This window comes from Jatropha curcas, chromosome 8 (assembly GCF_041381405.1).
Source record: "Jatropha curcas cultivar XTBG-Jc1 chromosome 8, XTBG_Jcur_1.0, whole genome shotgun sequence".
In the NCBI taxonomy this organism is placed as follows: domain Eukaryota; kingdom Viridiplantae; phylum Streptophyta; class Magnoliopsida; order Malpighiales; family Euphorbiaceae; genus Jatropha; species Jatropha curcas.
In genome coordinates, this window is record NC_143158.1 from 25,992,711 (window position 1) to 26,006,484 (window position 13,774).

Consider the following 13,774-nt stretch of genomic DNA (forward strand, 5'->3'; position numbering starts at 1 on the left):
AAGTTATATTTTCGGAGTCTTTAAGATGGTTAATTTTATAGTAAAAAGAAGTAATCCGCCCGGTCAAGTTTTAAAATTTAAACATTGATATAAACACTGTACTATTAAACGTTATCTGCACGGGCAAATGGTGTGGTTTACCTATTAGCACGGGAAGCATTCACAGGCAGACGTGGGGAGTGGTCTGTCCACCCATCTGTCCAAGCTTTGCGTTTGGATGAATAAAACCATTTCCTTTAGTTTCAAAAAAAAAAAAAAAAAAAAAAAAAAAGAACAGAACAAGTCAAACTGAAACATAAATTCAAATTTGACCGCTTTTAATGAATAAACTCGAGTTGATAACTCATATACAACTTGAAACAAAAATAACTAATATAATAATATTATAAAAATAATTATTTTTTACCAAAAATATAATTATATTTTTATCATAAATTTTTTTATGAAATACAAGTTAATCAAAGATAAAAAATTGATTTGTGTATACAATCGCAATCAATATGTAATATTGAAATAAAATGTTATTACTATATGAAAATTTTATTTAAATTTTATAATTTTAATTAGTTGAATAAAGTCATGAATAAATTTGAGCTCACTTGAAAATTGAATAAATCAAATTTGAAGAAGATTTTAAACTTGATATGAAACTTAAACTTGGCTCGAGCTCGATACTTTTTATCAAATCAATGTGATATTTTGTTTTCAAATATTGTAATACTTAATTCGACTTGATTTATTTATAGTTGTAGTTAGTAGTTTGAAATTGTAATTTAAAAAAATAAAATTACACTTTATCTCTTAAATTTTTTTAAAATATCTTCTAATTTCTCCAAAATTTATTTTCTTTAGTTCGGCCCTCGGTTGGAGTTCAAAATTTTTTATATTTTTATTATGTTCTTATAAAATATTTAAAGAATAATTAGATGAGATGACATATGATATAGGATTTTTTTTCTTTAACTAATCTATAATAATTATTAATTCTTAATTATAATCCATAATTTAAACTACATATAAATGAAGAAATATGAAAATAATGAAATTTCTAATAGTGCCTTTAATGTCATTTAAATATCTTCAAATAACCTTAGTCATGACCAGTTAAAAAATTATATTTTATTAATTGATTAAATATAATTTATTAAAATTATTTTTTTAAATAAATAAATATAGATAAACATTTCAAAATTTTAAGTTTTATTTTTTAATTTATTTTTTAATATATATATATACGCGCTAATGAAACATCTAAAAATTTTTATATTTTATTTTTTTAATTTATTATTTAAATATTTAATTTTGCTTTATTATAATTCAAAATATTTTATTTAAGAGGGATAAAAAAGGTATATTTTTAATAATTTTTTATTTTTATTTTTATAATTTGATTGGATATATTTTTTAAAAAATAAAATTTTTTATATTTTTCATAATTTTTTATTTTTATTTTTATAATTTGATTGGATATATTTTTTAAAAATAAAATTTTAAATAGAATATACGCAATTAATTCTTTCAAAATTTTAAATTTTATTTTTAAATAAAATGAACATATGTGTGGGATGAGGAACAATTGAAAATTTTAATTTTAAAAATATAAATTGTTCATGATGATAAAATAGCCTTCGTCACCAGCTGTCTTCTTATATCATAGACGATACCACCAAATAAAAATTATTACATTAATATGAAAATAATGAAATTTCTAATAGTGCCTTTAATGTCATTTAAATATCTTCAAATAACCTTAGTCATGACCAGTTAAAAAATTATATTTTATTAATTGATTAAATATAATTTATTAAAATTATTTTTTTAAATAAATAAATATAGATAAACATTTCAAAATTTTAAGTTTTATTTTTTAATTTATTTTTTAATATATATATATACGCGCTAATGAAACATCTAAAAATTTTTATATTTTATTTTTTTAATTTATTATTTAAATATTTAATTTTGCTTTATTATAATTCAAAATATTTTATTTAAGAGGGATAAAAAAGGTATATTTTTAATAATTTTTTATTTTTATTTTTATAATTTGATTGGATATATTTTTTAAAAAATAAAATTTTTTATATTTTTCATAATTTTTTATTTTTATTTTTATAATTTGATTGGATATATTTTTTAAAAATAAAATTTTAAATAGAATATACGCAATTAATTCTTTCAAAATTTTAAATTTTATTTTTAAATAAAATGAACATATGTGTGGGATGAGGAACAATTGAAAATTTTAATTTTAAAAATATAAATTGTTCATGATGATAAAATAGCCTTCGTCACCAGCTGTCTTCTTATATCATAGACGATACCACCAAATAAAAATTATTACATTAATATGAAAATAATGAAATTTCTAATAGTGCCTTTAATGTCATTTAAATATCTTCAAATAACTTTAGTCATGACCAGTTAAAAAATTATATTTTATTAATTGATTAAATATAATTTATTAAAATTATTTTTTTAAATAAATAAATATAGATAAACATTTCAAAATTTTAAGTTTTATTTTTTAATATATATATATACGCGCTAATGAAACATCTAAAAATTTTTATATTTTATTTTTTTAATTTATTATTTAAATATTTAATTTTGCTTTATTATAATTCAAAATATTTTATTTAAGAGGGATAAAAAAGGTATATTTTTAATAATTTTTTATTTTTATTTTTATTATTTGATTGGATATATTTTTTAAAAAATAAAATTTTTTATATTTTTCATAATTTTTTATTTTTATTTTTATAATTTGATTGGATATATTTTTTAAAAATAAAATTTTAAATAGAATATATGCAATTAATTCTTTCAAAATTTTAAATTTTATTTTTAAATAAAATGAACATATGTGTGGGATGAGGAACAATTGAAAATTTTAATTTTAAAAATATAAATTGTTCATGATGATAAAATAGCCTTCGTCACCAGCTGTCTTCTTATATCATAGACGATACCACCAAATAAAAATTATTACATTAATTTGTAAATAGAGAATGTTAAAATTATACTTATCGCAAGAAGAAGGCATAATTGAAAAATCAATAATTTTAAACTAGCAAAGCTTGATATAATAATTATTGATCGTGAAAAATAACGAATTTTTGATAGTCAAGAATAACAAATTTTTGACAGTGAAAACTCAACAGCAATTAAAACCAAACATATATATGTGGTATATAGGACAAAATCCTAATTATAATAGTATTAAAGTACAAATGTCTAATTAGAGTGAGATTAAATTTATAATATTAATATAATAAAAATAATAAATTGATATCATAATTAGAATGGGATTAAAGTCAAATTCCTAATTAGAATGAGATTAAATTTGTAATATTAATAAAAAAGAGCTACCAATAAGGGATTAATAAATTTAATATCTTATATTATAATATATTTAAATTATAAGATATTAAATTATAGTATTTTCATATGTACAGAAATTTCAAAAATTTTCTAATTAAAATACGACTAAATTATTTTTAATGATATTTTTAATTAATCAATTAATAAAATTCAGAGTTTTCTAATTAGAATAAGATTAAATTATTCTTCAATCAACCAATAAAATTAAAAGTCTGTAGAGACATTTTAGGAACCCAATATTCCCCCTCATTCGCGCATACGCTCTCTCACACACACACACACATATATATATAATTTGGAATTCCTATATATGTAAAAAAAATTATGATTTATTGTATTATAATTTGAATATTGAAAATTCCATACATATCTTACTTCCATTAAAATTCTTGAAACTAAAAAGATAAAAAATAAAAAAATTATCTTAACAAATATTAATCTTACAATCCAAATAAAATTTAAACTTTTATTAATAAAATATAAATTAAAATGGAGTAAGAAAAGAGAAAAGAAAGTGCAAGCATACCGAAAGATGTGGCGGAGAAGAGGGAGAAGAGATATGCAGTGAAAATAGGTCCTGAATTTTGGTTAGAACTTTAGCAACGGGTAAAACTTCCGTTGCTAAAATCCGTAGAACCAACTCTCAGCGGACGAAGGAAAAAAATTAATTCTGTAAATTTAGAAACGGATAAAATTTCCGTTGCTAAAAAGTTTGTAGAACCATTTATCAAGACTTAGCAAGGCAAAAATAATGAAACAAGATTTATTAATTAATAAAAATAATATGATTAAGGAAACTAATATAATCAATATAATTAAAACTTATTATATAATTTTAATTGATAAATAAATAATTTTTTTTTAATTAGAGGGTTCATCTATTTAAGATATTTTATGATAATGCTACTCATAAGGGAAAGTTTGTAAGCTTGTAATTATTCACGGTTACTAAACAATTACAGTTAATCTATAAATATAAATTAAAAGAACTATAAATAAAAATTATTCTATTAATTTGCAAATACAGAGAGAGTTAATGTTAAACTTACTGCAGGAAGAATACATGATTGCAAACTTAATAATTTCAAATTACCAAAAACTTAATGTAACAATTCTTGATAGTCAAATGCAATAAATTCTTGATAATCAAAAGCAATTATTAAAACGAAACATATATACAGTGGTATGATAGGACAAAATTCTAATTAGAATGTGATTAAATTTATAATATTAATATAATAAAAATAATATTTTGATATCATAATCAGAACAAGATTAGCAATGATATTTTTATCAGTTCATAAACTTAGCATGGCGTTTTAGAAAACTAATGTTCCCTCCTCATTCGTACTTTGATATGTATTATAGTTAGATAGATCTAAAATTTTCATGAACTCAAATCAACATTTAATAACATAGGGTCATATTATTTAGTTTTATTTAAGGAAATAGATGCTAGTTAAAGTTTAACCTTATCATTTCAAAAAAATTGAAATATAATCTTATAATTAATAATAAATTTTTCATTTTATTGTCTATAATTATTTATACTTGACTTTTAATATTGTCCTATCATATTAAAATAAGTTTAAGAAAAATATTATTCGCTTATAATATGAATATTATTAATCATGTTTTAACATTATATAAATATCTAGAAAATATGAAAGAAATATTATAATCATACTTGATACTACATAAGAATAAATTAATAAATATAAACAACGAGTAATATCAAATAAGAATAGAACACATTATACATTAATGAGTCTAATAGAATTTTCAAATGTGACTCTAAAGCAGTATTATGAGAACCGGATTGGTCAGGGAACCGGTGAAGGTATGGGTTCACTGAATCGGAAGATTCAATCAGATTCAATATGGTTCAACCGGATTTTTATATATAATATTTTTAAATATATTTATTAAATAAAATTAAAGTATAGGATAAAAAAATTTGAATATCAAATAAAAAAACATTCTCAAATTTGGCTTTTATAAAAAAATAGAAAAATTAGTAAATAATTTTAAACAAAAAGAATAAAGTATTTCTAAATTTAATAATAAAAAACCAATTAATTAAAATAAAAAATAATATTATTTGTCACATTTGAATTTAAAGTTGAAAATTTTAATTATTTTAATTAATATAATAGGACCTTAGATTTAGAAATGAAGAGAATCCAAAACTAAAAAATTACTGGCCTAACTCTTAAGAGACCCAAATTTTAAAAAGGCCCATAATTAGAGAAAAAAATTCAAAATTTGAATTGAATCGATTTTTAACCGGTTTAGTTCACTGGCTTTTGTCGTTTTTCATCCACTTCTTATGGATTTATGCCGATTTTTTAAGCTTTTCAGTTTTTTATGTAATCCAAATTGAACCACTGTCTGATTTTTGATTAAACCGATCAAACTGGCCAGTTCAATTTAATTTTCAAAACTATGCTCTAAAATGCGGATAAGTTTCCGAAATAACTAAATAATAAAACGCATTTTTAAAGTGTCCCTCGTACATTTGGAAGTGCTTGAAGAGTGTAGTGTTATATTGAACCTTGGTAAGGTGTCTATGTAACTTAGGGGACCAATTAATGTATTACATCAAATCTTAAATATCAAATAATAAATTGAACTCATATCTTGTTTGTAACGTAAAATAAAATGTTTAATGAAAAAGATGATGGAATGGATTGGAGTGGAACAGTTTGAACCGAAAATGACGAGGATATTTAATATTGTTCCAAATCCAGATTTGGAATAATAATCATCATAATTATCATCCGATCAATCAAGAACAGAAAAAGAGATTGATTATTGACAAAAACTCGACAAAACGACATGTCTGGCAAAAGAATATCGTCGTCCGATACCACACCACTGCTTGGCCCACGACAACGCAGTTTTCCTCTCTATGGTCCTTCTAATCGCTCCATTTCCTCACCTTCCTTTATCGAAATGTCCACCTCTACCATCGCTACTTTTCCTCGTCGAACCGTCTTCCTCGGCGTCGATGTAGGCACCGGCAGCGCCCGCGCTGGTTCAATTTCTTTCTTCTAGCTTCAGTTCCTAACTCGTACAGTCATTTAGATATGTCCATTTGCTTGCTGCTTAGTTGCTTAGTATGGCTGTTTGATGCAGGTCTGTTTAATGAGAATGGAAAACTGCTTGGAACTGCTAGTAGTCCTATACAAATATGGAAAGAACGTGACTGCGTTGAGGTAAATTAATTAACAAATAATCCAAATAATTTTTGTGGATTTTGATTTTTCTTTAAAGTTAATTTTTGCTATCGCTTTAGTTCTGTTTATGTTATTGAAAAAAAATAGTGATTTGGATTGTTTGGTGTTTTCATATCAGCAATCATCTACAGATATTTGGCATGCCATTTGTGCAGCTGTGAAATCAGCTTGTAACCTTGCTGATGTTTCTGGGGAAGAAGTTACCGGCATAGGATTTGCTGCTACTTGTTCTCTTGGTTTGTGAAATTTACACTAATTCCTGTAATTTTTTTTAGTCTTTTTCCGTCTATATTGCATGTTGTATTTGATATTTGGAGTTTCTTAATGTGGCTGTGTAATGGAAATAAGATTTTCCCTTTCTTGAAGTTGCTGTTGATTCTGATGGAGCTCCTGTTTCGGTTTCTTGGAGCGGGGATTCAAGAAGAAATATTATAGTTTGGATGGATCATAGAGCAGTAAAACAAGCTGAGAAGATCAATTCCTCTAACTCACCAGTATTGCAATACTGCGGTGGAGCTCTTTCCCCTGAAATGCAGCCGCCGAAGGTACCTGGGATAATGTGTTAATTTAATATATATCTTTCGCATCGAGCTGTTTCCATTTTGAAAATTCATGATTTCATCAAATCTAAGTTTGAATGAATCCCAAGTCCAACTGCATAACAAGAATGCAGCCATTTGTTGCAGCATGAGATTGATGAGCAAATGGCAGTTTTAGTGATCTTCGTGCTCTATTTAATTGCATTTGATAATAATATATTGCAGCTCTTATGGGTGAAAGAAAATTTGCAAGAGTCATGGTCAATGGTGTTCAGATGGATGGACTTGAGTGATTGGTTGTCATATAGGTAATTCCTTTCCTTGAAACATTTATAATGCCATTACATTGTTCTCCTGTACCAGTTACTTGTTCCTTTAATGAGCTTATGCTGATTGCTATAGTGTTCTTTTCTTTTTTCTTTATCCTCAATGATTCCTAGAGCAACAGGAGATGATACTCGTAGTCTATGTACAACAGTATGCAAATGGACATATCTTGGCCATGCACATATGCACCAGATAAATGAAAAAGATTCTCGCGACATGGAAGCTTGTGGCTGGGATGATGACTTTTGGGAAGAGATTGGCTTGGGTGATCTCGTAGATGGGCATCATGCTAAGATTGGTATGCTTAGGAGTTCTGTGGTAACTGTTAAATTTAAAATTTGAAAAACAGAGAACAAGCAGCTGCATGTTGACTTTCTTTGTTATTCTTACACTATTACCACACTACCATCGCCACTATAACTACCATTATTCCTTGCTAACAGCAAACTGCCATCATTGCCTCTTGTAAACTATTTGCACTCACAACTGTTGCCACCACAGCTGTCACTTCCATTGATGAACCACCTCCCATGCCCCCTTGCTCCCATTGGTACAAGGACATCACTGACCCTCACCTTCAATACATAAACAATCCATAACATATTTTGGATTAAACAGTCCGTAATGTATTTTGGAAATTTATAGACTTTAGAACTCTATGATTTAAAAGTTGTATCACTTATAGGTTCTTATGATTAAGAACCGCAGCAACAGAATAAGCCCTAAATATCAACAGGAATGAAAATGAAGTCACGACACATTTGAGTGCTCTGTGATTCATTTTAATATTCTATATTTCAATTTTTTTCTTTTCTGATCTATATGAATGAAATTTTTATGTTATGGTATTTGAAACATAAGAATGAACTTAAAAAATAGCAACATCATATTGTGGTTGATTATCAACATCTTGTTGTTGTAAGACTTGATTTACCAATACTCCCCACTTAACGGGTAACTTGACATTATATTATGTAAACAGGACGAAGTGTAGCTTTCCCTGGCCATGCTTTGGGTTCTGGTCTGACTCCTACAGCTGCGAAGGCAAGAAATTTTGTACTGAAGAATTCACATTGATTTCAAGTGGCGCTCCCTTGAGGTCTATTGGCCGAGAAAACACATTTGATTAGATGCATTATTAGCACTCATCCTTTATCTGGGCTTCGGACGGTGAATTTGTTTAATATTGACTTTAAAACTATGTTTTCCCACTTTTCTGAATATTAGCCTATATTTTCAGGAACTGGGTCTTGTAGCAGGAACTCCTGTAGGGACCTCATTGATTGATGCTCATGCTGGTGGTGTGGGGATCATGGAGAGTGCTCTTGAGGCAGATTCTGACGCTAAAGGTGATGGCATTTAAAGTAAAAAATAGATTTCTTACCTCTGATAAATCCAGTCAGTTAACTGAAATTAATATGTTCTCCTTATCATGAATTATGTTTTCTCAGAGTATGACAAGGAAGCAATATGTCGCCGTATGGCATTAGTTTGCGGTACTTCCACTTGTCATATGGCTGTATCACAGAGCAAGCTGTTCATTCCTGGGGTTTGGGGACCATTTTGGTCAGGTAACATCTGAAAATCTTATTAGTTGTTAATAATGTTTGGATTTCTGAAAATTAGTACGGGTTATATGACTCTATGGCAGGTCTCCATTTTTAGTACCAACACACTAAAGTTAAACATTTTAAGGTTTTTTCACCACAAAGCATGCACATGCAAACACGTGCACCAAATGATAACAATGTCAGATTTTATCATAAACAACTTTGCCTGGGTTGTATGTGAACCCTCCCCCTTTCACCCCTGCCTCTAAAGTGGTGGAGAAGGGCTCTTTGGGTCTAATTTTCTTTCTATCTGCCAGGACAAATAAATAGGAAGGGATGGTTCTTTCGTTGCATTGATAGAAAAAACTCTCTTTATTACTTGGACTTAGTTCGTGCTTAATCCAGAGTCTGCTTTTATTTTCTTTGAAATATGTACCTGAAATTTAATATCAAGCCTTATTTCTTGATTTTTGTAGCGATGGTTCCTGAGTACTGGCTTACAGAGGGTGGGCAGAGTGCTACCGGTGCATTATTAGATTACATAATTGAAAACCATGTTGCTTCTCCTCGCCTTGCAAATCGTGCTGCTTCTCAAAGTAAAATACAGTTTGTGGTGTATGTACGTTAACGGATGTTCATGTTGTTTACATGGTTGATAGTTCATTCCTTTTCTCTATCTTCCAGATGTATCACTGTTTGAAATTCTGAACAATATATTAAGGACAATGGTGGATGACCTGAAGACTCCATTCCTTGCTGCTTTGACAGAAGATGTCCATGTCCTTCCTGACTTTCACGGGAACAGGTAAGTAAGCAACAATGATGCAACATTTTCTATTTATGGTTCTAAGGTATTGCAACTAGTAATAAATATGACCTGTTAAAATCGTATGCTACAGATCTCCCATTGCAGATCCAAAAGCAAAAGGAATTATTTGTGGTATGACCCTTGACACGAGTGAGAGACAGCTAGCTCTTCTATACCTTGCCACCATACAGGGTATTGCATATGGTACACGCCACATTGTGGAGCATTGCAATGCTCATGGTCACAAAGTAAGATACCATTCCTCTGATTAATCATTTACTTATTTGTCATGACATGTTTTAGTTTACAAATTGCAAAATATGTGGCAATTCACATCTTAGAAGGGTTTAGTAGTCTAGATACTGATAGGATAATTTGTCTTTTAATTCTACTTGTCTTGAGTCAATGGAGGAGGATTCTTATATGTTCTTATATGATTTATTTCCTTTATTGTAAATTTCCTATATAGTTGTAGGTTTATGTGTATATAGACACCTAGATGCAAATCACAAATGCACATGAAATGGAGAATGAATTTCTCCCGAAACCTAATCTCTAATAATTCAACATTATAGTTGTTCATAAGAATGTTGGCAGGGCAGATGGTTTTAGTGACTACACATTCTGGTGTGTCCAATGTATCTACTCAACTGGACTGGAGCCTACAATTTATAGACTCTGATATTACTACTCCAGATTGATGTTATCAAATGGCCCCACTGCGTTTCAATAAGTCTGCTAGAGGCCCTTTATCATGACATTAGGCATGTGGAAAATCTTTCAGCTGCAATACTATTCATCTGGAGGACCATTTTTGGTTTCAAATACTAGGATTAGAAATCAGTATATAGGTGGCTTGATGCAGCTAGAATCTGACTTTAACCATATGATTTTGGAGCTATTTGAGCCTGAAGGTAACCAAGATGACAGTCAAACAGACTTAAGGTCATGACAAGAAAAAAAAAAAAAAAGGAATTGACTGTATAATGTATAGCAATAACTTCAGAATCTCTGGTAAGAAGCAATGTATGTTTATATTGCATGAAGTTGTCTAGCTTGATGTCGCATGACAGAACCAAGGACTAAGCAATGACTTCTATTTTTATTTTTATTTTTATTTTTATTTTTTCTTTGAGAGTCAAGCTTGCGCAAAAACTTGTACGTGGCTTGAGAAAATCTGATGTGAATTCAGGGGAATAGTAATCAACTTACTAGCTGATTAAATTACAGCTTTCATATGTTTATATTTAACTTTCATCTGTCATGGAATTTTTTTTTTTGCTGACAACTGTTTATACTCTCAGTTACATATGTCTATTATCAGGTTTGTTTTATTGAACTCAAGTTTTTCATAGCCTCTAAAATATTGACTATTTCTCCAGTGTTGTTTACTCGATGCTTTCTCTATTTTCTTATATATCCCAGCAGATTGACATATTGCTTGCATGTGGTGGCCTTTCGAAAAACCTTGTGTTTGTTCAAGAACATGCAGATATAACCGGTATTTTCCTGAGTTTCATTCTTCTATGCATCCCCTGTACCTTCCCCATCCCTCGCACCCTGCTGTGTGTAGACATGTTGAATCCTTTCTCACTAATTTTTTTAATCTCCCTGCATACATTTTCTTCTAAATGGACGGCCTGTGTGCATGAACTTTCATCTGTACTGCTTATGACATGCATGCTGTTTCACACACTTAAATCCAATGGATGAGGGGAATGAGAGATCCTATTGGTTAGGAATAGGGATTTTCGATCCTTCTGTCGCTTCATTGTTGCTTCTATCATTCAATCAATTTCACTGCAATTCTGTGTATTTAACTTTGGTACCTATTGTTTCTTAAATTTTCCCCACATTAATGTATTGGGTTAGATTGCATGGTTTGCTAGCTGGTGAACTGCTATGAATATACCTGGTTAGGAAAGTCTTCTTATTAAGCATGAATGGTTGATTAATCTATTTTTTCTGCGATGTTTTAATTTTTTTGTCTTAAAAGATGAGCAAAGCAAACTTTGTGGTCTGCTCATACTCGTACCAATAGGTTGATAATGGTCGGTAGTTGCAGTATTAGTTCTACTCTGCAAGCTCTGGTTGCAATCAACTTTATCTGGACAAGAAAAAACATAATAAGAAGTGCTAGGATGTTATGCTCTATGCATATCTGCCATATTAACATAACACATACTTGCTAATGAATGGTTCAGGTTGCCCTATTATACTTCCAAGAGAAAGTGAGTCTGTGCTACTGGGTGCTGCAATTCTTGGTGCTGTTGCTGCAAAGAAATATGCCAGTCTTAGTGAGGCCATGAGGGCACTGAATAAAGCTGGTCAGGTATGCTTGAGAATTCTTGCTCTTCAATCTTCAGTTCGATTTAAGACTTTTATGGGACACGGACAAAAAATATATATTTTGAGAAAGAGGTTTTCCAGGTCAGGATAATAATGCATATTTTTTTGTTAGTCAATGCCATGTAAAATTGTGCAGTAGAGTGTTCGGTTTTTGTTGGAATTCCATTTAGCCAACTCTTCCTGTCCCTACACCAACTTCTTACAACCTCACTGAGGAAAAAAAAAAAAAAAAAAAGGACTTTGAGGCAACTGGACTCTAATAAATATTAACCTGTAAAATGATTTATGTCACAGATTGTTGTGAAACATTGTAAATAAATCGTAAGGACGTTGCTAAAATAGGAGTCTGAAAATGGGTAGCAGCACATCTGAATAAATGAGACCTACAACCTTGGCAGAGAACCTTAGCTGTCCAGGGCTTGACTTGATGTACTTATGCTATGAACTTTATGCCTAACCCTGCTTCTATCACTGATGCACATCTAATTATCTTATGTCTCATAGTCTTGCTTTACAGTACTTTGGCATGTGGTCATGTTTTTTAGCCTTTCACTACACAGATGCATTCTGAGACTCATTCGCAGCTTTAGGCATTAATATTAACATCTAAAATATATGAACTTTCTCTGCTAGGGTCACTGTGCCTTTTGACAGTACATCACTTTCATGTAATAGATGCCACTGTACATTTGTTCTTCACCAGAGTGACTTTTCGTGTGGCATAAAGGGATGATGTTGCTGATTGTGCCATAATTATACTAGGACTATATTTTGGTTCTTTAAGCTACTCTTTGGCGCAGTGGCCAGTCCAAGTTACTTTCATTTTGATCCTTTAGTCACTTCATGTTTTGGATAATTACACACCACTCCTCAGCTTGCTGTTCTACTTTGTTAAGTTGGCCTTTACTGCCTGTTTAATTTGAATGGCAATACCTTGCCATTTATGGTTCTCAAGCTAGCGAGTCTGTGTCGTTCTATCATTTCCTTTAATTTTACAGGTTATTCATCCATCAAAGGACCCAAAGGTGAAGAAGTATCATGATGCCAAATACCATATTTTCCGGCAGCTGTATGAGCAGCAACTCTCTCAGCGTTCCATCATGGCCAAAGCTTTGGAGTAGATTGTACCATTTCTCAAAACTTGTGAATGCTTTTGTGCAGGAATATTCCTCAGTTCCTCCTTCACTCTCAGGAAAAAAAAAAAGAAAAAAAAAAAAAAAAGAAATTGAGAGAGGTGTGGAGGTCGCCGAATCTTAAGTAATTATTTGTATTGTTGATTTTGCATCCATATGTTACACACTGGAGATATGTTTTGCAAATTGGAAAGCTTGAAAATCGCAATACAAATTTTGCAGTTGCACTTTTCTTGGTCTTGCAAACTTGCTAGTACTTGCACCAATAAATTTTGCTGGTGTGGAGAATTTTTTTTTTTATTAATTTATACATTTGATTAGTAAAAAAAAAAAAAATATTGACTCTAGAAATTTTAGACATTAAATTTGTAATTATCCCATAAAATTATGCGGTCAAACTTGTGATTACTTTACTAGCCCTCACAAGGTCCATGAAAAACAATTT

General features: G+C 29.4%; 1 protein-coding gene across 3 annotated transcripts; it reads left to right on the forward strand.

The window, feature by feature from the left end:
• Nucleotides 1-6,126: 6,126 nt before the first annotated feature.
• Nucleotides 6,127-13,560, forward strand: LOC105648017 (FGGY family of carbohydrate kinase). 3 transcript variants are annotated; one of them, XM_089725011.1, is made up of 15 exons: nucleotides 6,130-6,421; nucleotides 6,523-6,602; nucleotides 6,742-6,859; nucleotides 6,990-7,168; nucleotides 7,388-7,470; nucleotides 7,603-7,787; nucleotides 8,472-8,533; nucleotides 8,730-8,838; nucleotides 8,941-9,060; nucleotides 9,516-9,635; nucleotides 9,724-9,844; nucleotides 9,939-10,095; nucleotides 11,273-11,348; nucleotides 12,052-12,179; nucleotides 13,195-13,560. In XM_089725011.1, exons 1-15 carry the CDS (start codon nucleotides 6,223-6,225, stop codon nucleotides 13,315-13,317), a joined length of 1,860 nt encoding a protein of 619 aa, XP_089581137.1. In that variant the 5' UTR covers nucleotides 6,130-6,222; the 3' UTR covers nucleotides 13,318-13,560. The 3 variants fall into 3 exon arrangements, with proteins under 3 accessions (XP_089581139.1, XP_089581137.1, XP_089581138.1); XM_089725012.1 differs by having other exon boundaries at nucleotides 6,131-6,421; nucleotides 11,276-11,348; XM_089725013.1 differs by lacking the exon at nucleotides 11,273-11,348 and having other exon boundaries at nucleotides 6,127-6,421.
• The last annotated feature ends 214 nt before the right edge of the window (nucleotides 13,561-13,774 follow it).